This window comes from Erpetoichthys calabaricus, chromosome 4 (assembly GCF_900747795.2).
Source record: "Erpetoichthys calabaricus chromosome 4, fErpCal1.3, whole genome shotgun sequence".
Taxonomy (NCBI): domain Eukaryota; kingdom Metazoa; phylum Chordata; class Cladistia; order Polypteriformes; family Polypteridae; genus Erpetoichthys; species Erpetoichthys calabaricus.
The window spans coordinates 188802136-188827896 of NC_041397.2; the positions used below are offsets into that span (position 1 = coordinate 188802136).

Here is a 25761-nt window from a genome sequence, read left to right on the forward strand (position 1 = left end):
ACTGAAGGAGAAAGATAGCGATTTGATTCATACCTGGGCAATGGCATTGATTATGGTGATAATAGGATGTCTGTTGTGTAAAAAAAAAAAAAAACTTTATGCAGTTTAAGAAAAGTGAAAGAAGATCATGACACACTTTAATAAAATAATTGAAGATTTAAAAACACAGTGGCAATTGCTGTTGGCTATAGTGGTTCTAGTGTTAATTTGTTCCATAAAGATATGAAGACTAAAGAGTAGCATCAAAGAAAACATAAATATTAGAGGAGGAGCATTGTTTTGGGTGAATTTTAGATTCAGCACTTCCAACGAATTTACTAAATGTTTTGCTGAGGAAAAGCCTGTATGTGCAAAACAATATATCTTGTCGAGAGTGTTTATCTGTGTGTTATCTAGCTCCCTTTGGGAAAATCCATGTGGCATTTAAGTTATGAATTTACAGATCAGTGTCATTTAAAGTTATAGTGTGAGTTTTATACTTAAAATACATAAAAGAATAATAGACAAAATACAGTACATAGGAATGAAACAAAAACAGAAAGCATATTCTCACACTGCCACTCACAGGGCTTCATGGTGTTGCCCTGTATGAAATCATTAGGTCTAGATGAGAACAGGTTATTCAGCCCAACAAAGCTCACCAGTCCAATCCACTTCATTTTTCCAGAACAGCATCAAATCTAGTTTTGAAGGTCCCTAAAGTTGTACTATCTACTACACTACTTGGCAACTTATTCTATGTGTCTGTGGTTCTCTGAATGAAGAAAACCTCCTAATGATTTGACGATATTTACCCATAACAAGTTTCCAACTGTTTCTCCATATTCTTGCTGAGCTCATTTTAAAGTAACAGTCTCGATCCACTGCACTAATTCCCTTCACAACTTTGAACACTTCAGTCATGTCTCTTCTTAATCTCCTTTTGCTTAAACTGGAAAGGCTTATTTTTTTCTCATAACACATCCGTTGTAGTCCAGAAATCATCCTAGTCACAATTCTCTGGACTTTTTCTTGCACTTTTGTGTGTTGTTTTGTTGCCTGTAGACCAAAACTGCATACGATTCTCCAGATGACGTCTAATCAGTTTGTTTTAAAGTTTGAGGATAGCCTCCTTTGACTTGTACTCTACAAACATCTTGCTATATAACCTAACATTCTCTTAGCCTTATTAATGGCTTCTGGACACTGTCTGGAAGTTGATAGTGATGAGTCAACTATGACTCCAAAATCATTCTCATAAGGTGTGCTTTTAATATTCAGACCCCCCATTGTGTATTCAACCCTAACATTTTACTTCCTATGTGTAATACTTTACATTTATTTACATTAGATTTCATTTGCCACAAATCTGCGCACGCCTATATGCCGTCCAGGTGCCTATGTAATGATTCAACAGATTCTTGTTTGTTTGTCAATCCACCTAGCTTGGTATCATTCGCAAACTTAACCAATTCCTATCCAAATCATTTATATATATTAAATATAGCAGTGGCCCCGGCATTGACCTCTGTGGGACACCACTTTTAACATCACCCAGTTCTAATAAGGCTTTTCGTACCATAACCCTCTACTTCTTATATACAGTCATGGCTGAAATTATTGGCACCCCTGGAATTTTCCTTGAAAATGCACCATTTCTCCCAGAAAATTGTTGCAATTACAAATGTTTTGGTATACACATGTTTATTTCCTTTATGTGCATTGGAACAACACAAAAAACAGAGAAAAAAAGCCAAATCTGACATCATTTCACACAAAACTCAAAAACCGGGCTGGACCTACGAAAAAAGTCATAATCCAGGGTCACCTTAAATTCCTTCGCACCTCTTCATCAGTGTCTTTGTTTTGCAAATGTGTCAATCAGCACAAGCAGCCTGATATCCCATACCATCCCAAGTCTGTTTATCTGGATGTGAGGTGCCTGGAATTGTATAGGATAAATAATATATCGTTATTTAGAATACATACATTTCATGTGTGTTTCATGTCTATAATGATCAGGGTAAATGTAGGATGACAGGAAATGCGTGGCAAGAAATGTTGAACGCATAACTAAAACAGAAAATTTTTGAAGTCGAAATATCAAATAAATACTTTCACAAAAGGTATAACAAAACAAGCTTTTATTCAGGAATATAACCGATGGGACTCGAGGAACCCTGTGTAGATAGATGGATGGAATAATTAAACATATATTACAAAGATTTAAATGTTCCTTAAACATTTTGAAGAATCAGTGTTCTAAACTTACATTTCAGACGTTAGTGTGGCAATTGGTTACGTTTAGAAAGAAAAGGAAGGACAGGAATTGGGGGTTGATACATTTGACAGGCAGTGTACTGCTGCAAGAAATTATTATATACACTGTCAGCATGGTACTGCCAGATCTAAACGCTTGCTTACTGAAGTGACTTTAGCTGCAGGTGGAAGTCCCATTTGATAATCAGAGTTGTGTTGTGGTGCAGCAGTCTATTAGCCAGCAAAAGCACTGTGAAGAAGCCGCCTGTTGTTATGGTTCTGCCTTTGTCTAGAAACAGCTCCATAAGCTTTATGAGAACAGACTCGGAAAGTCTTTGCCCTGGGTTGTAACTCAAAACACAGCTCTCAACAAACATTGCCCTATGTCCGAAATCACAGCAAAATCTCTTGCTTTTCACACGTTCTGCACGGGTGTCTTTGTTGTCAAAACACAAATGCCGCATAATAGTTTGATAGTGGTCATGAGAAACTGTATCTTTGATTGCCGGTACAATAAGTAATTCTGAGCAGGCATCAACCACAGCACCAGCTGTGGTCAACGCTGCTCTTGTCAAAAGAATAGAGATAAATGCCATCAGCTCACAGGGGGAGAGGCAAGTTCGTTGTACCAGATGAATGTCACTGACAGAATAAAACTGAATAATGAAAAAAAAAGCTCTGACTTTTATCAGTAGCCAAAATTTACACCGGGTGTTACACACCCAAGTCAAATGTATGTTTTTATTATATTACTAGCAAAATACCTGCGCTTCGCAGCGGAGAAGTAGTGTGTTAAAGAGGTTATGTAAACATATATATACATAAACATATATACATATGTATACATATCTACATATACACATAACTACATATACATATATATATACATACAGTGATCCCTCGCTATATCGCGCTTCGCCTTTCGCGGCTTCACTCCATCGCGGATTTTATATGTAAGCATATTTAAATATATATCGCGGATTTTTCGCTGCTTTGTGGGTTTCTGCGGACAATGGGTCTTTTAATTTCTGGTACATGCTTCCTCAGGTGGTTTGCCCAGTTGATTTCATACAAGGGACGCTATTGGCAGATGGCTGAGAAGCTACCCAGCTTCCCAGCTTCCTTTCTCTCTCTCTTGCGCTGACGTAGGGGGGTGTGAGCAGGGGGGCTGTTCGCACACCTAGACGATAGGGACTTTGCTACCTTCTGTGTGCAGCTGCTTCCTGAAGGACATGCTGCACGGTGCTTCGCATACTTAAAAGCTCAAAGGGCACGTATTGATTTTTTTATCTGTCTCTCTCTCTCTCTCTCTGCTCCTGACGGAGGGTGTGTGAGCTGCCGCCTTCAGCAGCTTTGTACCGGCGGTGCTTCGCATACTTAAAACAGCCCTATTTGATTTGTTTGCTTTTCTCTCTCTGACGCGCACTCCGTTGAAGAGGAAGATATGTTTGCATTCTTTTAATTGTGAGACAGAACTGTCATCTCTGTCTTGTCATGGAGCACAGTTTAAACTTTTGAAAAAGAGACAAATGTTTGTTTGCAGTGTTTGAATAACGTTCCTGTCTCTCTACAACCTCCTGTGTTTCTGCGCAAATCTGTGACCCAAGCATGACAATATAAAAATAACCATATAAACATATGGTTTCTACTTCGCGGATTTTCTTATTTCGCGGGTGGCTCTGGAACGCAACCCCCACGATGGAGGAGGGATTACTGAATATACAAATATATATACATATACACATCCACATATATATACATATATATATATATATATATACACATATCAACATATATATATATACACATACATATACACACATACATACACACACACATACATATATACATATACACATACATATATACACATACATATATATATATACACACATACATACATACACACATATATATATACACATACAGATATCTACATATATATACACATATATATACATATCTACATATATATATATAGACATACATAGATAGATATATATATATATCTATATATATCTATATCTATATCTATATATATACATATATATATATATATATATATATATATATATATATATATATATATATATATATATATATATATATAAATCCCCGAGAAGTACTGCTTTTAAATTTTTATTAAAAAGAAAAGAAAACCTTTTTAAATTGAGGGAAAATATACCAATAACAATTTATTAAGGATCTGTTTTTTTGTGAAGCAGCCTTAACACAGCTTTTCCGCTGTTTTATAAACGAACGCCATATAAGGTCTTCCTTTTTCCTTGCCTCGCCAAGGAAGGAGCCTTTTTATTTAATCCACGGGTTCTTCGCTTTTTTTTTTTCTTTTTTTACGATTGTTATAATTCTGTTTGTATACCACGTTGTCAGTTCAGCACTCCGGTTGTAATATGACCAAGCCGTGCAAGCTTACTGTTAAGAATGCAACATATAGTTGTACAGGAGAAAAGCAATCTTGCCTCAAATCAATGGCAACCTTTTGTAGGTCTATGAACTTAATTTAAACTTTAGGTTTACACGGTGCTTTCTTTCCGAAGTACCTGCACTCATGAATATGTCTGTATGCGTCCGTCGCTCAAATCCCCGCGCTTCGCACCGGCGAAGTACTGCTTTTAAATTTTTATTAAGAAGAAAAGAAAACCTTTTTAAATTGAGGTAAAATATACCAGTAACAATTTGTTAAGGATCTGTTTTTTTGTGAAGCTGCCTTCACACAGCCTCTCCGCTGTTTTATAAACGAACGGCATATAAGGTCTTCCTTTTTCGTTGCTTCGGCCAACGGAAGCAGCCTTTTTATTTAATCCACGGGTTGTCCGCTGTTTTTTTGTTTGTTTATTACGATTGTTATAGTTCTGTTTGTATACCACGTTGTCAGTTCAGCACTCCGGTTGTAATATGACCAAGCCGTGCAAGCACACTCTTGAGAATGCAACGTATAGTTGTACAGGAGAAAAGCAATCTTGCCTCAAATCAATGGCAACCTTTTTAGGTCTATGAACTTAATTTAAACTTTAGGTTTAGACGGTGCTTTGTTTCCGACATGTTGCGTTCTATGTGCTGTTAGCTAAGACCCGGCACTTAAAAGTTTCTCGCTACAGCAATTTTTAATCCGTTACAAAGTCATCCAAAGTGTCGTTTATACCTCGTGTCTTCTCATTAAACTTGTATCTCGTGAATATGGTATTGCAAACAGCAGCGGGAGCGTTTCTCATTAAACTTGTATCTCGCGAATATGGTATTGCAAACGGCAGCGGTAGCGTTTCTATAAACTTAATTTAAACTTACGTTTTACACCGTGCTTTGTTTCCACAGTATCGAAGTGATCACTCGTGCTGCATTCAGTCAGTTCACATGAGCCGCTCTCTTGTGCCTTCTCAATTGTGTAATGAATGTTTTCTTCAGGGCTCTTCCTTGTTTTCAGTTCACGTGATTACGTAGGAGGCGTGATGACGCGATACGCGACTCCGCCTCCTCCATTACAGTATATGGACAAAAAACAGGTTCCAGTTATGACCGTTACGCTTTGAATTTCGAAATGAAACCTGCCTAACTTTTGTAAGTAAGCTGTAAAGAATGAGCCTGCCAAATTTCAGCCTTCCACCTACACGGGAAGTTGGAGAATTAGTGATGAGTCAGTCAGTCTGTCAGTGAGGGCTTTGCCTTTTATTAGTATAGATAGTAATAATAATAGCAGGTCACTACTCAAAATGCAGAGCACCCGGACTCGAAACCCAAAACCTTTTGGTTATAAGGTAGAAGTCCTTACCTATGCACCATCCAAGAATACATATCAACTATCTGTCGAATGACATTTGAGCTTGAGTTTTTAAGTCATTGACTTTTTGGCGGGTGGCTCAAAGAAGCCAGTTTTCCTTGAAGGCTATGTCTTCAGGGGCCTTATGAATAACAGCATGTGTAGAATTAACACTAAAACATTGCGTACAGACAAAGACAGAAATGTGCGTACACACAAAAAAATCCAAATGCATAAATCTGTGCATATGCCAACTTCCACGTTCTTCTGCAACATACATCCTGGTCAGCGTGAAATGTAACGCATGTGCACGCCCCTGCCACCCCATCTCGACTCCTCCCAGAATTACATCTCTTTGAATACGCAAATCAATACAATAAAACACTTCCTTTATGTCTGAAGAGGAATTCTGAGGACACATTTTGAGACTGATTAACATGACTTCTACATATGAACAAATCAAGATATGTATAACTTGTAGAATTATAGAAAGACATGAGTCTTTCTCCTATATCTGTATTTTCGAATAATTCAAGAATAAATTTGGCTAACAGTTTAGTTGAAGGGTGTCTACACTGGTGATTTTTAAGAAATGAATAGTGTACTGAATAACATTTATTACTTAAGAAGCAATATTTGATTATTTTATTATAATATTAACAAGATTATATACTGTAGATGTTTTATGGGAAAGGCATTATATAAACAAAATGTATTAGGAAGAAGGATGTTAAGGATGGCACTGCCAAATAAGAGGAAAAGAGGAAGGTCTAAGAGAAGTTTTATGGATGTGGTGAGAGAGAACATGAAGGTGGTGGGTGTAATGGAGCAAGATGCAGAGGAAAGAAAGATATGGAAAAAGATAATCCGCTGTGGTGACCCCAAACGGGAGAAGCCAAAAGAAGAAGAAGAAGATTATTATTTTTATTATTGTTATTATTAAGTAGATGTCATTGCTTTGTATTGAAATAAGGAGCCCCCCCATAATAGGTGTGGACTCTGATGTAGCGATACATGTTAGTTAAATTATGGTGAATTTTAAATGAGTGCAATGCTATGAAAAAGGTGTTTTTTATTAGCAGTATTATTTTGTTCCACATCTTGCAGATACTGTTGTTATTGTTCATTATTAATCAAGTATTTCTTCTTAAATATCATTCCTTGCTTATGCATATGTTATGAAATCACAATGTAGACATCAATCAAATAAAGTGTTACTGAAATATGTCACATATTAAAGTTCTCAGTGCACGCTAATTCAATCAATATAAAATTGATAGTTGAATTGAATCGGGACATTGTGAATCGAAATCAAATCGGGGTATCAGTATTAATACGCAGACCAAATTACCAATGTAGTTAGTGGGACAAGTGACAAAATAAAACAGGGTGTGCTCCCCATTTTTATTTTTCACCACCAACTGCACCCATATATACTCTAGCCTGTCCGAAAGCAATTATGTTTCCTTACCACCAGTTTGGATTAACCTGGTAAGCACTGCCAAATAAAACTTAGACTTTGTCCCATACCACCTGTACACTGTAGTACTCTAGCCCAGGAAGTGGTTTACAAAAAGGAACCTGTTATACAATGTCACTTACTCCCCCGCCCCCAGAAGCCTGGCAAAGTAATTGTTCCTATTTCAAGTATGTTTCTGTTTATGCAAAACATCTGATAATTGCTGCTTGTCTCGTTGCCATGTTCTTTCGGTATATGTGTTATTCTTATTCATCAACACAATTTAAGAGCTAAATTTAGTGTAACACAATTTTTCCTAAGCAATCATATAAGCCACAATGAACTTCATTTTATTTTTCAACTCTTTGAATTCTTAATCAATATTTTCTATCTATATTTTTAGCCTGAAACATGAACCAAGCTAACGGCAAGTGTCGTGGTGTACCTCTAGAAACCATGAATTCTCTTGGATCTTAGGCTTGTGCCTACTTTAGAGCAAAAACTTTTTTTATGAAACCTAAGCCAGGCAAACTCCTGTAGCCATTTAAATGTATATTTTGCTCTGGTGGCGTATTAACCTTGACTTATAATTCACTTGTCATTTTTATCTGACAGGGGTTTTAAAATGAGCTGGTAAGGTTGTACATTTTGTTCTTTGCCATTACAGCAAGTCAATGTATGTTTCTGCACCCAATAAAGCAGCTTGTTTTTAATGGATTACACTGTAAACAGAGTCAACCTAGAGTGGTGCAGTGTGGGTTGGCAGGTGAAGGTTTGTTCATGGAAGAAAGAAAAGCTATCAGGTGCAATGAGCTAAAACCTGTGTGCTATTTTGTTAAGGTTCACATTTGTAACTGTTAGATGTAGTCTTGAGCCCTGCATTGTGGAACTATTATATAGTCCACTCAAAATAGTTTTTCATAATAATGTGGGGACCCATTCCATATGTGCACATTTTCAAAAGTGTTATTTTTGATACTGCTGAAAGTTTAACCCAATACATATATTTAAAAGTCAGTTTAGATGTGTTTTAGTAATTGTCTTTTTGAGTTCACATAGTTGGCTATTGGACAGAGAAACGCTGAATTCTGTACCAAACTAAGATGAAACTGACAGATTTTGTTTGCTGATTTTTTTTTTCTGTGGTTTATGAAAAGCATAATCCTTTAGTGGGCGGCACGGTGGCGCAGTGGGTAGCGCTGCTGCCTCGCAGTTAGGAGACCCGGGTTCGCTTCCCGGGTCCTCCCTGCGTGGAGTTTGCATGTTCTCCCCGTGTCTGCGTGGGTTTCCTCCGGGCGCTCCGGTTTCCTCCCACAGTCCAAAGACATGCAGGTTAGGTGGATTGGTGGTTCTAAATTGGCCCTAGTGTGTGCTTGGTGTGTGTGGTTGTGTTTGTGTGTGTCCTGCGGTGGGTTGGCACCCTGCCCGGGATTGGTTCCCTGCCTTGTGCCCTGTGTTGGCTGGGATTGGCTCCAGCAGACCCCCGTGACCCTGTGTTCGGATTCAGCGGGTTGGATACTGGATGGATGGATGGATAATCCTTTAGTGAAAGAAGCTTGTGCAAAACATAACAATATACTGTACATCAATAGTCTGTTTTTCATTAATAAATTTTAATTGCCCCAGAGTGACAGAGTGTGATTGTGTTTGTCCTTGTGTACTGTGATGGGCTGGTGAGCCACCCAAAGTTGTTTCCTGCTTTCTGCCCAATGTTGCCTTTGTACTGAAAATACAGAGTCTTGTGAAAATCATAGTCATTTGTACTTTGTGTGTCTATCGTGTGGCTGTGATTTTTTTTGGGACATGTATACAAACTTTTGGTCTTGAATTGGACGAAGCTGATACCTAAAATGGATGGGTTCACATTGTAGATGCACATATATTTACATTCAGATGGCAACATGCCATTAATTCTAGTGCAATTTGGATTACTGTGGTATTTTCCCTGTGAATTACGTGCATCTTACTGCTATGCAGGCTGACACCTATTTATATAAGGTAGAATTACACATGTACTCAGTGTATTAAGAAAACATGCAAAGTTTATGTTAGCAGCATGGAGCCCAGGGTAGGAGTCAAACCTGGAAGATGTTATCATGTACACTCACCCACACCAATTGACCCATGCAAACAAACACTGCAACCAAGCTATACATTAAAGTTAACACTGTATCAAAATATTATCTATAAAACGTAACAGATACTTTAAACACTGATTTAAAAAATAAAGATAATACTTTCTGAAATTGGAAAACTGTAGCCTATGTGCGTCTTTTTTCCATCAGGAATCATAATCACAAGAATAGCATAAAAATATATTTGTGTAGCGGGAATAAGCCTTTGTAGTATACAAGAAAAAAGTCAACCACTTAGAGATGCAGTGTTAAAATTCCCAAACGTAAGCTCATGCAGAGTATGGGGTTTCAAAGGAAGCAGCTTGCAATTGTGTAGTTCTTTTTGAAACTGCAAGGACCATGAAATCGAATGTTCCAAAAATACAACCCCAAATCAGAAAACATTGAAATGGTATGGAAAATAAAACCCCATACTGTTGCACACCTTAAGATGTGTTTGCAGGAAAAGTAACACCTGGGATGCTTTATCGCTTGATATCCTCAGTGCCATAATGTCTTTAAGGTGTTTTGAGAAGGAATGGTGATGAATGATTTACCGTTGCAATTTTTTATGAATGTGTTGCAGGCCTGAAATTCAGGAATGGAAGTATATTAACAAATTAAATGAAGTTGACCAGACAAAACATAACATACCCTGGGAGCATATTGTCTGCAATGAAATAAAAGTGAAAGTAAATTTAAGAATTGCTGATTTTTTTTTTTATTTGGATTTTCCATACCATCCCAACTTTTTCTGACTTGGGGTTGTAAGATCTCAGTGACTTTTTGGGGGGGTGGAGGTGTCTAATTTTTTGTGAAAAAGAGCAATTGAATTGTTGTGGATAGGTTTGACATTCTTAAACTATTGTGTCAAGTTTTCTCTTAAATCATAAACTAATAATTTCCATTTTAATTTCAACCAATTGCCGGAGAATATTTGTCTATTGCCTCTTCTAGCTCCTTCTAACTTAGCTTTGACCTCCTTTCATTTACTATTTTATTTCTTCAGAGGTGCTGCAAGATCAAACAAGTTGGTGTTAGTTTTAGCCATTATTATGAATGTAATTAACGTAGCCTTAGGTATTATTCGTGTGATATTCACCTTGTCCCACTTTTTTAGATAAGCAGAACTAAACTTGTGTTGTTTATATTAGGAATTTAGTTACAAAGAGTGTAAGGAAGCAAATTGAAGAAAAAAAAAATGGTCAGGATATGTCCAACCCCAGCTTCTGGTGCAGCAGACAAACTAGAGTGATATTAATGTTTCTAATATATATATATCTATATATATATATGTGTGGGCGGCACGGTGGCGCAGTGGGTAGCGCTGCTGCCTCGCAGTTGGGAGACCTGGGGACCTGGGTTCGATTCCCGGGTCCTCCCTGCGTGGAGTTTGCATGTTCTCCCCGTGTCTGCGTGGGTTTCCTCCGGGCGCTCCGGTTTCCTCCCACAGTCCAAAGACATGCAGGTTAGGTGGATTGGCGATTCTAAATTGGCCCTAGTGTGTGCTTGGTGTGTGGGTGTGTTTGTGTGTGTCCTGCGGTGGGTTGGCACCCTGCCCAGGATTGGTTCCTGCCTTGTGCCCTGTGTTGGCTGGGATTGGCTCCAGCAGACCCCCGTGACCCTGTGTTCGGATTCAGCGGGTTGGAAAATGGATGGATGGATATATATGTGTGTATATATATATATATATATATATATATATATATATATATATATATATATATATATATATATATATATATACATATATATACAGTATAAAGGAACTACTGTAAGACTACCTTCCATCTCAGTAACAATCTTAGACCCTGTGGTCCAAGGAACCTACATCCAAGTCATTGGCCCGATCTTCTTGACTATCCCACGGTTGTATGTGGTGGTATAGCAATATGTCCTTCATGCAAAGTATCATTGCTCATCTTTGGTCTAGAGCTAATTTGAGCCTAGAATTCAAATTTTATTCTCTTGTTACTATTTAGCATTAGTTATAAATTATGATTTCCTCAACCATAAGAGTGGTGCCTTAAATATTCAGATTTTAATCCCATAAATTTGTGCTGCCTAGTTACTGTACATAACATTTTGTTAGAAAGAACAGCTGCAACCAGAACCATTTGCTGTAACTCTCAAAAGTGTTGCAAAAATTCTTGTTGTGATTTAAAATTGTTGTAAAAGCTTATAACTAAAATAAACATTGATAACTTTGATATTGCAAATTGACAGTAACTCATTTCTATTTTTTTTTTTTTTTAACAATTGTAGGTTATACAACCCTGCCAATTTCTGTCTACAAACAAAAATGTGAAAACACTGTATCTAGGAAGAATGTTTAGTGGAGTTCCTGTGGTTCGCTTGCGATTTAGAAGAAAAGAATACACTGGGTGAGAATTGGTTCAAGTTTTATTTTATGACTATAATCGCTTATACTTCAGTTCTCTGTTTCAAACTAAAATGTATTTGCCTTCTCTTCTTGCAATCAAAGCATAAATCATTGTTCATGTGACTTGTCAAGGTGAGATTTTCTTAGCTACAGTACCTGTTTTGTTTATTTTTGCCTAGTTGGCTTGCCTGTATCTGTACATTCTTGAAAAAATACATACAGTATTTGTCTGATCACTTTTTTTCTGTGTAAAAGAACAGATGCAGGTTTATAATGAATAAAATGCTGATAATTGAGCAATTTGATACAACAGAGTTACTGTAGTTGTAGTAGCTGAATAAATATTTTGATGATTCAGTCAGTGAGGAGTTCAAAAGGTAAGGCATATGCTATATATTCAGATTTTCTGAAGTACTACAGTTACTTTCCTGGTAAAAATTACCTAACACATCCAAAGTAGCAAAGAATCTATCATTAAAACTTTAGGCCCATTCTCTGATAATAATACTTTAAACTAGATAGCCTAGGTTACAGTGTAGTTTATATCTTGCATTTACTGACATTCATGTTTATGCCTTTATTTTTCCCATTGCTCATTATTAGTCATCACTTCTATATGCATGTTAATAAGATGACACACTCATTAAATTAATTACACATTAACAATACATTTCAGAACCCAGATAATCAGGTTATAGAATGATATGAAGTTAGAGTGGGAAAAAGTCAGAAGCACAGCCTTGATAGGGCATCGATAAATAATATATACATAATGTTACAAACAAGTGAAAGTCCCCTTGTAGTGACACTCCATAATAACAATACTAAGAAGGCCTAAAAGGAGTACAGTAATCCCTCCTCCATCGCGGGGGTTGCGTTCCAGAGCCATGTGGTGTTATGGGTCCACAGCTCTTGCAGCAAAGGCCGTTTTATTTAAATAAATAATCGCCGCGCTCGCGGTTTAGGAAGGGGCGTGGTGGTTGTAGCAAGCCGCAGGGCGATCTGCGGTGTGGGCGGTTCTCACCTAAGTGCACAGGTGAGAGACTGCCCACATCCGTGATTGCTCCTGTGGCTAATATGCTACAGCTGCTATGTCCCTCGGTATAAAGGGAAGCCCAAGTCGGTTAAGGGAGAGAAAAGAAAGAAAAGAGACAGGTGAACGAGGTGAAAGAAAGACGGAGGTTATGGGAGGAAGCGAGAGAGAGCGTGCGCCGGTGCAGGAAAACGAGCGAGTAAAGGCTCACAGCAGCTGGGATGGTAGCATGGGTGTTAGGCCGACACCTCGTGCGTAGTAGTTGTTGTTGTCGCTCCCGCAGAGTTTTGTTTGAAGGACGGGAGTGACAGGAAGGCGGAAGATTCTCCGCGGATGGCAGCAGGAGTCTTGACATGGGATAGGGTGTCCTCCACGTGAGAGCCTTGGCCGTGGGAGGGAGTCCCATGTCGTTGTCTGAAGGAGCCGACCGGAGCCGAGGATCGGTGAGGCAAGTCGGACAACTGTGGCAGGAGTAGGCAGAAGGCCAGCTGCAAAAAGACGTCTCGTCTGTTGAGTAGCCCAGACGGGTGTAGCAGGGGAGTCGCCAGTCTAAAGTGAAGAAGCACTTCACTTCGTTTGTTTTTAAAAGACTGCTTCCAGTAACATTTTACCTCGTTGTTTTAAAGGATTGTTTTGTTTGGATTTTAACCTCCACTTTTCTTTTATTGGATTATTTATTTGAATTGTTCAATCAACTGCACAGCACTTTATTTGAACACTTGTTTTGTTTTAATAAAAGCACTTTGCACTTTATAACCATCCTCTTGCTCAATTGTTTATTGCCCCACTGTCTAGCTCATCGGTGACATTACCGACGGTGTTGGGTTCAAGGGCTCCCAAACAACCGATGGGAGCATGGAGCTGAACCCACATCGTCACATTTGGTGGCAGCGGTGGGATGAGCTAGCAGTGGGGACAGAAGAGGAAACAGAGCAGCAAGCGGGATTGGTACCTGACTTTGTAAAGGACCCATGTACCCAAGCCGGAGGAGGACATTTTTAAACGACAGAGCTTTTTATGGACATTTATTTATTGCTGGTTTTTATTTGTCTTTTGAAGAGTTCTTATTCTTTTAATGTCCTGTTTTAATGAAGGGGGGCTTGGGTTGATTTTATTGTGGGGATTGATTGTTTTAGTGCTTTTATTTTAGTGCAGTGTAGAGTGGCCGAGCTGTGGACCTGGTCTCCAGTTGCATTGGGTTGGTAGTGTAGTGGTGTGGAGCCTTCCCATGCAACTGGAGTTTTATGGAGGGTGGAATGTGGTGTTATGGGTCCACAGCTCTTGCAGCAAAGGCCGTTTTATTTAAATAAATAATCGCCGCGCTCGCGGTTTAGGAAGGGGTGTGGTGGTTGTAGCAAGCCGCAGGGCGATCTGCGGTGTGGGCGGTTCTCACCTAAGTGCACAGGTGAGAGACTGCCCACATCCGTGATTGCTCCTGTGGCTAATATGCTACAGCTGCTATGTCCCTCGGTATAAAGGGAAGCCCGAGTCAGTTAAGGGAGAGAAAAGAAAGAAAAGAGACAGGTGAACGAGGTGAAAGAAAGACGGAGGTTATGGGAGGAAGCGAGAGAGAGCGTGCGCCGGTGCAGGAAAACGAGCGAGTAAAGGCTCACAGCAGTTGGGATGGTAGCATGGGTGTTAGGCCGACACCTCGTGCGTAGTAGTTGTTGTCGCTCCCGCAGAGTTTTGTTTGAAGGACGGGAGTGACAGGAAGGCGGAAGATTCTCCGCGGATGGCAGCATGAGTCTTGACATGGGATAGGGTGTCCTCCACGTGAGAGCCTTGGCCGTGGGAGGGAGTCCCATGTCGTTGTCTGAAGGAGCCGACCGGAGCTGAGGATCGGTGAGGCAAGTCGGACAACTGTGGCAGGAGTAGGCAGAAGGCCAGCTGCAAAAAGGCGTCTCGTCTGTTGAGTAGCCCAGACGGGTGTAGCAGGGGAATCGCCAGTCTAAAGTGAAGAAGCACCGGGTTTATCGTTTGTTTTTAAAAGACTGCTTCCAGTAACATTTTACCTCGTTGTTTTAAAGGATTGTTTTGTTTGGAGTTTAACCTCCACTTTTCTTTTATTGGATTATTTATTTGAATTGTTCAATCAACTCCACAGCACTTTATTTGAACACTTGTTTTGTTTTAATAAAAGCACTTTGCACTTTATAACCATCCTCTTGCTCAATTGTTTATTGCCCCACTGTCTAGCTCATCGGTGACTTTACCGACGGTGTTGGGTTCAAGGGCTCCCAAACAGAAGATGGGAGCATGGAGCCGAACCCTCATCGTCACAAGCCACCCGCGAAATAAGAAAATCCGCGAAGTAGAAACCATATGTTTATATGGTTATTTTTATATTGTCATGCTTGGGTCACAGATTTGCGCAGAAACACAGGAGGTTGTAGAGAGACAGGAACGTTATTCAAACACTGCAAACAAACATTTGTCTCTTTTTCAAAAGTTTAAACTGTGCTCCATGACAAGACAGAGATGACAGTTCCGTCTCACAATTAAAAGAATGCGAACTATATCTTCCTCTTCAAAGGAGTGCGCATCAGGAGCAGATCATGTCAGAGAGATAGAGAAAAGCAAACAAATCAATAGGGCTGTTTGGCTTTTAAGTATGCGAAGCACCGCGGCACAAAGCTGTTGAAGGCGGCAGCTCACACCCCCTCCGTCAGGAGCAGAGAGAGAGAGAGAGATATAGAGAGAGACAGAGAAAAACAAACAAGCAAAAATCAATACGTGCCCTTCGAGCTTTTTAGTATGTGAAGCACCGTGCAGCATGTTGCTTCAGGAAGCAGCTGCACAGAAGGTAGCAACGTGAAGATAATCTTTCAGCATTTTTAGATGAGCGTCCGTATCGTCTAGGTGTGCGAACAGCCCCCCTGCTCAATCCCCCTAGGTCAGGATCAGAGAAAGTCAGCGCAAGAGAGAGAGAGAAAAGTAAGTTGGGTAGCTTCTCAGCCATCTGCCAATAGCGTCCCTTGTATGAAATCAACTGGGCAAACCAACTGAGGAAGCATGTACCAGAAATTAAAAGACCCATTGTCCGCAGAAATCCGCGAACCAGCAAAAAATCCGCGATATATATTTAAATATGCTTACATATAAAATCCGCAATGAAGTGAAGCCGCGAAAGGCGAAGCGCGATATAGCGAGGGATTACTGTATTTTATTAAAAACATACTGCATACAAAGCAGAGATAGAAACAAGCAAACATGCACAAAGTATATGACAAATACAGAAAATAAATAATATGCTGCTTCTCAGTGCATGCTTCTACAGTTATCGATATTTGTCAAATGATGTATGTGAGCCAGCTCATCTGCCTTCTGCAATTCTAGTACAAACACACTTGCCTAATTTTCCATCTCTCTCTTTGTGTCAGTTTCTGTCTCTTTTTCTAAGTATACTCTATGTTTTGCTTTCTTCTGCCAGTTGGATCACTTTTCTAAGTTCTCTGTTCAATTTGGCTTCTGGCCTTGACGCAGCTATAAATGTCATCCTGAGTTCATATTTTGCCAATCCCTGGAATTACTTCTGAAGACAGGGGTGGCCTCACCTGTGCCCTGGGGAAGCTATCCTAGAACTCCATCTAGTGGGCCCTGGTGTCTTGTAACGCTATCCCTCAGCTGGTCTCTTTGATAGTTCATTAACATTCTTAACACTAAAATTCCTGAAGCCTATGAAAAAAGTCGTAATTCCGGGCCACCTTAAATTCCTTCACACCTCTGCATCGGCATTGTTGTTTTGCAAATGTGTCAATCAGCTCAAGCAGCAAGCAGCCTGCTATCCCATCCCCCACTGAGGCAGCTGAAGTTCTCCCAGCTCAAGTCTGTTTATATGGGTGTGAGATGCTTGGACTTGTATAGGGTAAATAATATATCATTTTTCTTAATACATACATTTCATGTGTGTTCCATTTCTACAATGATTTGGGTAAATGTAGGATGACAGGAAATGGGAAGCAAGAAACACATAACTAAAACAGAAACTTTTTTCATGTTATATTAATGACAGAATGCTGACATAAAGTGTATAATGTGTGAAGAATGAAGTCCAAATATCAAATAAACACTTTCACAGGAGGTATAACAAAACAAGTGCACCTTTATTCAAGAATATAACCAAAGAAATTATTCAATTTACATGTTGTTGTCAATATGTAAAAACCATTTATCAGTTGCATGGGTGGATTAGAGGTAAGAACAGCTGCTTCTAAATCAAGAGGTTGGAGGTTCTATTCCAGGCCTTCCCCACATTTTCCATTTTGAGAAGTGAGCTGTTATTATTATTATTATATAATAAAAACATACATTTGATTTGAGTCTGTAACACCCATTATACATTTTTCTATTTGTAAAAGTCTGTTTTTTTATTCAGTTTTATTTTCTCAGTCACTCTCTGAGTTGATGGCGTTTTATCTCCATTCTTTTCACAAGAGCAGCAATGACCACAGTTGGTGCTGTGGTTGATGCCTGGTCAGAACTATTTGTTGTACCGGCAATCAAAGATACAATGCCTCTTATCATGCAGCATTTGCACTTTGACAACAAAGACACCCGCGCATTGTGAATTGTCAAAACGACTCACTTTATTGTGACCAAAGTTAAATTTAGATTATGCTGTATATATGGCTATAATTACATAAAGGTGTTTTATTAGCTGTCACACCAATTACCTAAACTAAATATTTGGGTTCATGTAAACGTAGATATAGTCTTGAATTAAAGTACTAAAATACCATATTTTCCCGTATTCCTCACACATGCCTTGCAGCTTATATAGTATATGTTTCCTCTTTATAAATGGTATTTCTGTTTTAATAATTATTTTCCTGTATGCTGTGTTTAAATCCTGCTCCTGGACATTTTGCATGTGAAGTCTGCACATACTCCATTTGCTTATGTGGGGTTTAGTTGTGCTGGTTAGGTTAACGGATGGATCCAACATGGCCTCTATGTGAGTTTAGGTGTAGGCGTGAGGTGCTTTGTGATGGACTGGCACCTTAGTAAAGGCCTGTTTCCTGCCTTGTACCTAGCATTTCAAGGCTAGGATCAGGCCCACCATGACCTTGACTTGGATAAAGCTGGTTTGAAAATGTTACGTTATGGTACTTCATATGGCTACTTAATGCTTACATTAAACTAAGCTCTGATAAAAATACTACATTCTATAAAGAATATCATATATAGTCATATGTAGTCCACGTGTTTAGCATTATTCCCAAAATTATGGCATTTCATTCAGATTCATTCATTTCAATTGAACTACATTAAAATGAGAAAGAACAACTTGCAGAAGCTTGCCCTTAATGAACTGTCTTTGTCATGACATGACACAGATTTTTAAGAGGGTGTAATTGAATATTCAGTCATCTTTTATTTTTTCACTTAGCCTACAAACTTAAATATTAACAATATCACAAGTATAAGCAGTAAATTTTTTGTCTTAAGGATTGCCATTACAGCACCAGAATGGAATTTACTATCTGGACGAATGGTTTCTTTCTTTATCAGTATAAACTATTTTCTAATTCCTGAAATGTTCATTGGCAAGCTAAAATACACAAATTGACACTAAAATACACAAATGGGGAGTGAATATGAAAATTTCCCAAGACTGTACTGCTTTGGTTCCTCAGTGCACTGTGCATTCCCATAGGGGGGCTGCTGCTACTCAACAGGCACTTAAAAAGCTTCTCAGCTCTAACAAGATAGCTGTTGTGTATGGATCTTCTGATGATGTAGACACAGCTGCTGCAAGCAACTGTCTCCCTGGTAGTTACAGTTGTATTTATTTTTATCTTTCCATCTTCATAGAGTATTTAAAGAAATATGCTCCTATTGATGCAAAAGATAAGAAATAGTTTTTTTCTTGCCCTTCAAGTTATAATGTCATTTATTACTTCTGGTAGTTTATATTGAACACATTGAACCTTTCCATTTGGGCAACATTTTCTTTTATTTTCAAAATTAAAAAAATAGCGCTTCAAAATTAACATATTGCCAGTCTAACTTTTTAAAGTGGTGCTTCTCAAACAAATATTGATTGATGGATGTAAAGGCAATGTATTCATATGAGTAGAATCTGTGAGTCTTTGTCGTTGCTGTAGTCTTTGTTGTGGAGTGTGTCTGACATGCCAGAAGTTACAGTTTAATTTCTCCGGTTAATACCTCATATTGATGCCTGCCTTTCGATGTTGTATGCACTTCAGTGTCTTCACCAGTGATGCGCCTCCTGTGTTTGGCTTGACACTAATTTTTTTGTGCCATATCAGTGTGTATCAGTGTATTTTGCACTTATATGCAGTTCACTTTGTGCAGGGATGCACCTCCTTTTGTCACACGTGCATTCTGTATCCTGTTTGCTGTATGAAAGACACAAATCGCAATAACTTTCATGTTGCCATCAGCCAATACTAGAAGGTTGTGCACAGCAGAGTCCAGGGCTGTCATACAGCAGATCGCAGAACTGTCATTCTACTTCTTTCCATCACTTAATTAGCCCGTGGACACCAGGGGGTGCTCCAGCTCCCCAATATCCCCATATCAGGAGACCCTCCGTTTCCATTGCGGATCTCTTTGATAATTTGGCATGTGGCGATGATAAGCATCTCTCTATGAGACAAAGAGCGACCCCGTATTGTCTGCACCTCTTTTGTTTTGTGTGTGACCATCACCAGGATAGTATGGGCCTGGACTACCAGGACACCAGCTCTAATAAGCCAATCTGTCTCGTCCAGCCCTCCACAGGTAGTCTTCTGCCTACTGTAGGGGTGCCTCAGCCATCATCCCCAGCTCCTCAATTATCATCTTCATAATCCCGATGATCTGTAACAAAAACCTCAAGGACTGGAGCACCTCTCCAGTTCCCATACATCAAAATCTCCAACATTGATTATTTCAGACGGCAGAGGGCTCAAACACAGACATATCCCTTCTCCTTGGCTGCGAGCTGTAGAATAAGAGCCTGTCTGGCACATGCTCAGTCACTTGTTGTGGAGGCTTACGGGAAATGGAGTTTCGGAGGTTATCAATTTGCTGACTGAGATCCGCCTGTTTCCGTTTGTCAGCAGACCACACAGTCACCCCCTGACCCTCCTTACCTTCATTCAACGCAACTTGACTGCAGCTCACCCCCCCCCATCCCCTTTTGGGAGCTTGAGTTCATTGGGCTGTGTTTTAGGCAGTCTGAGGGCCACCACTGACCTCCTACATCCCATTATCCCTCAGGGAAGGTCACATGTCCCTCTCCAGCAAACAGCTGGGCGAAGTCCTCAGCACTTGAACGTTTTTCAGAATTAACCATCATCTCTGGGCCTCCGGATATTCTCCCTTTAAGAAGTACAAGTACGAGAAACACATTAAATATTCATGGGACATGTCGATCCTGGATCCAGCATGTACTGTACCACTTCTTCGATGCCATTGTTCAGAGCTCCTTTCTATTGAGAGGTGCGGCCATTCCCCATCTTGCCTCCAGCGGCGGTGATATTGAGCATCTGGCGCCTTGCTGCATTCTTGGTCTGCCTGGTCATCTTCTTCCCTATTTTCAACAGCAAGGCGTCGGTGAGCACTCAAAAACTTTTTTTGCTGCTGTGTGGATTCATAGACCTTTCTGTTTTTTGATAGTCCCTGCCTTTCTACACTGGCATGGGAGTAGTAACCTGCGTTTCTAATAATATATCTCATAATTGTTGCAGATTTGCTGTTGGTGAAGCTCCATCCATCATATGTATGGATTGATTGTGTTGTTGTTAATGGGGAAATGATTGCATTATCCTGAATTAGTTGTCATTGTTGAACATCCCTAGACTTGTAGCAGTATTCATTCTGAATGCCTTCTTTCAATGCTTCACTCAGTTTTATTTGATTTATTTGAACCTCTTTGCTACTCTGTATAAGTTGTAACAGCCTTCAACAACTAATTTAGTAAAATTACTCCTTCCAACCATAGGATTACCAATGGCTGGATGTTTTTGCATTTTTTCACATTTTTGTTCTTCCTATGACAATGCAATGTGTGATCGTTGCTGCAGTGGTGCTTATACATCTTACATCTGCTGTCATGCTGTATTCAAAGTCACAGAAATCATCAATCCTACTTATTCTCTTACTCACTCATAGTCTTTTGGTACCTCCATATCTGCTTTAAAAATCACTGTCTGTACATGTGTTGTTTTCTCTTAAGAACAGCCAGTTACAAGGATAGATAAAGTAGTGACGAAAAGAATGAAATATAAGTACTGCATAAACAGCCTGATTGAAGCTCAGATCACGTTTTATGACAGTGTAGAACTCAGCAATAAGGTGGACCTCTAAGTACAATTGTTGCTGTTGTGGAGAAGGGGAGCCAGTGGAGGTTGTTTGGGTTGGATGTGTAGATAGGATTCCTCCTGTGCTCCTCCAATAGGACACAGGGTACAGTTGATGGATTTTATCTCTTGAGAAGCCTAAAATGCCTAGGAATTCACAAGGAAAAACTGTAACAGATTGTGGAACATAAAGTAGACTTGTCTATCCAGCATGTAGCTACTTGCCCTTCCCAACTGTTGACTCATTGTCTGAGACTGTCCAGCCCCTTTGCTCTTTCTCTGTTGCCACACGGGAAGAGGTGGAGGATGTCATCAGGAAAATTAAACTGTCTACTAGTTCCCTGGACCCTATCCCCTCACCCTTGTTGAGGGCCAACATTTCTGCCGTCTCTCTACTTATCACCAGGATCATAAATCATTCCCTCCTGGCTGGCCATATTCCTTCTGCACTAAAAACTGCTGTCATCAGACCTCTACTGAAAAAATCCACCTTGGATCCTGAAGTTCTCTCTAACTATAGGCCCATCTCCAATCTTCCATTTCTTTCTAAAGTTCTGGAAAAAATAGTTGCAGCACAACTTCATGATCATCTCAAACTGAATAACCTGTTTGAAAAGTTTTAGTCTGGTGTTCGCCCTGACCATAGCACCGAAACAGCCCTGGTCATGGTCACCAATGATCTTCTGATGACAGCAGATACTGGTTCGCCTTCACTACTTATTCTCCTTGACCTGACATCTGCTTTTGACACAATAGACCATAACATCCTTCTTCACCGCCTGCAATACACTATTGGACTCTCAGGAAATGTTCTAAATTGGTTTACATCATACCTGACTGGCAGAACTGAGCATGTCGCCCTTGGCAGCGCAAAGTCCCACACCCACAACGTCACCTGTGGTGTTCCACAGGGCTCTGTGCTGGGCCCTATCCTTTTTACCATCTACATGCTCCCCCTTGGAATTGTCATTAGCAGACATGGTTTATCTTTCCATTGCTATGCCGATGACACTCAGCTTTATCTCAGGACTACTCCCACCTCCTCTACTGCTCCTTTGCCAACATCTACATTGACTACCTGCCTGGAGGAGATAGAGGCATGGATGAGGCTCAATTTTCTTCAGCTGAATAAATATAAAACAGAAGCCATCTTAGTTGGCACATCACATCATCTCCGCTCTTCTACCATCACCAGTATTACTTTCTCTGGCCAAAATATTCCTCTTTCAACATCTGTTACTAATTTGGGTGTTAAAATGGACTCCCAACTTACTTTTGACACCCACATCAAATATCTCTGTAAGTCATCTTTTTACCATCTCAAGAACATCGCCAAACTACGCCCATTACTCAACCTGGCAGATGCAGAGAAGCTCATCCATGCCTTTGTCTCTTCCAGGCTGGATTACTGTAATGCGCTCCTCATCGGGATTCCTGGCAAGAGTATCCAGAGACTCCAGTATATTCAGAATAGCGCTGCCAGGATCCTGATGAGGGTGCGAAAGCATGATCACATTACCCCCATTCTGAAAACCCTTCACTGGCTCCCTGTTTCATTCAGAATAGAGTATAAGGTCTCCCTTCTTACCCATCAGTGCATTTATGGACATGCCCCTCTTTATTTACAGGAACTCCTTACCCCTCATACCTCCTTACGCTCCCTCCGCTCTGTACACACTAACACACTTCAAGTCCCCAGAACTAAGCTCAGCAGCATGGGTGATAGGGCGTTTTCATCTGTGGCGTCGAGGCTGTGGAATGCCCTCCCTGATTACCTGAGAGCCCCACAGCCGACTGAGGCCTTTAAGCGAAACCTAAAAACTCATCTTTTTAAAAAGACATTTTGTTAAAGTATTTTATAGATTCTTATGTTTTTATTATTCTATTTTTACTCTGTAGCACTTTGGGATTGCTAAAATATAAAGTGCAATATAAATAAAATTTATTATTATTATTATTACTTCAATAAAGTAAAGTGTGAAGTTAATTTTGGTTTATTGTAGACCTTAATATCTTTATTGCAAAAATATGTTTTAGAAAGAATTTTCCTAATGCAATAAGAAAAAACTATTTCAAAGTGGCATTCTTATTTGCTACAAATATGTTATGATAAAATATTTACACAGCATTTTAAATAGCAAAATTACCTCAATTTGATAAAGCCATCTTTAAAGGATTTATTTTGTATTTAACTAGCAATTATAAGGAAGCAGAATACTCTTTGTATTAGTTCTGTTTGGTCAGCAGGAAATTGCTAAGTGTAATAAAGTATATAACAAAGTTCACTTGCACAGTATGTGCAGAGTTTAATTGTTTATTAAGCAAATAATTTTTAACCTAAAAATAAATGAATTTGTAATATCCAATTTTAGGTTCACAGCAGAATTTGATTTAAGAACATTTGATCCAGAGGGAGTCATCTTCTTTGCTGGCGGACATCTGAACAGTTCTTGGATAGTGCTTGCTGTTCGCAATGGAAGATTGGAGCTACAGCTGAAATATGATCAAATTAGTCGAGTCACTAGCAGTGGACCTGTGATAAATGATGGTAAATGGCATAAGGTAATCACTCTAAGCTCATAATCGTTATTCAGCTTCTTTTCCTTTGAATTATTCATTGTAGTGTTTTCATGCATCTTTAATGGAAGACCCAAACAGTGTTTCCAAGTACTGGCTGTGCTCTTGGTCTGAACTGTAATTCTGAGCTTCAGTTGTTGAAATTGTAACCCACTGGTTTTTAAGTCAGTTCATGCAATTTTTGGTCTCTCTTATCGTCCAGCTTTTTGTAGATATTTTGATATTAAAACAAAGCATGTGGAAATGCTTTTAATAAGACCTATGTAGGAAATTTAGAGTATGCCAGTTTTTAGTTTACACACATGCACACTTGTCTTCCATTACAGAAAATTCCTAGAAGTAACTGACCCTTTTAAGGGAGGGTCGCACTAAAAAATGATATTATTTCAATGCATGCTAATCCAAACGGACAAAGAATGCATTGTTATGAAATGCAAGTTTTGGTCATTTAAAGGAATACTCCACCCAACAAAAGGTATTTTTTGTATGTGTATGTAAAGGCATGTGTTTTGTAGAGATGACTGATAAAAAGAGATAGAATGGCAGCTTATGGTGACCCAACACTGGATCATAGCAAACAATATAAATACGTCCATAAAAAAAATCTCACGTTACTCATGTCACATAATCCACATGTCAGATACCCTGTCGCATGCATATTTTGCTCAAATTTTGTTAACTACTTCTGGGAATATTAGCACAAAGCATAACAGGGAAACACAATTCACATGGGTCATTCACTGGTCAAGAGTCCTGTCTTCAGTTCAACAGCTCAGTCCTGTGTGAACTGTCTTTCCTGTTTTTGCCCGGCACCTAGAAGCATTTACCTAACAATATTTTAGTAAAAAAAATGTATCCATCTTGTAAGTTATGCGCACAGGACTATATGACTGACATGTGCATCTTGTGACACGAATAGTGTGGGGGTTTTTTTGTTGTTTTTTTTTTTTTCATGGATGATTTTGACATTGTTCACTGTGGTCCAGCATTGGTCACCGTAGACTGCTTTGCTGTTATAAACTTTTTTTACCTTTGTTCTATATGAAAACATGAGATTAAAAATGGTCATCAATATAAAAAACAAGGGAGTAAGTTAACATACACAAAAAATAAAATTTTTTACTTTCCTTAATGGATTTTATCTTCAAATTGACAAAATGTTTAAATGTTTTTTATTATTTGCATCCTTACTAAACAAAGTAGATATCAAAGTATATACAGTATAGGGTGGTCCAGATCTAACTATGGAATTATTGCATTGCATTAAAAGTTGCATAGTTAGATCTAGATCACCCTATACTTTTGTGTATCATATATCCAGGCAGGGTAAAACAGCAAATTGGTCAAATTAATACATTAGCTTGTGACATGATACCTGATGTTTGCACTGCAAAGTTGACCAAATGTTATCTAGTGTGAGATTTTCTGTTAATAATGGAACAAGTTTTACTTAAATGATTTTGCAGCATAGTGATTATCACTGCAGCATCACAGTGCTGGTGTCCTGAAGACAGCTCTAGCACTGTCACTATATTTGCGGCAGTTTTTTATTCAGGGAATGATTCCAATTCAATACAAGTACAGTGGAACCTCGGTTCATGAACATCTTGGAACACGTACAAATCGGTTTACAACCAAAAAGTTTGCCAAACTTTTGCATCTGTTCACGACCGCACACTCGGTGTATGAACAAGCCAGTTTCCCTTTCGGTTTGTGCGAGCTGATGATTTCCGCACGTGTTCAGTCTCTCCCTGTGCAGCAAGCGAGTGAGCCAGAGAGAGAGAGCGAGAGAGACACACACACACACACACACAGGCGTGCAAGAGAGACACACACACACACACACACAGGCGCAACAGAGAGAGAGAGGGGG

At 39.3% G+C, this 25761-nt stretch overlaps 1 protein-coding gene across 1 annotated transcript in view; it reads left to right on the top strand.

Annotated features, from left to right (window-relative positions):
• The window catches only part of gas6 (growth arrest-specific 6), a 93577-nt gene that overhangs the window by 32865 nt on the left and 34951 nt on the right, over nt 1–25761 (top strand). The window contains exons 9-10 of the mRNA XM_028800057.2: nt 11852–11970; nt 23684–23873. Of these exons, the coding sequence (XP_028655890.1) occupies nt 11852–11970; nt 23684–23873 (309 nt within the window). The remainder of the gene's footprint in view (nt 1–11851; nt 11971–23683; nt 23874–25761) is intronic.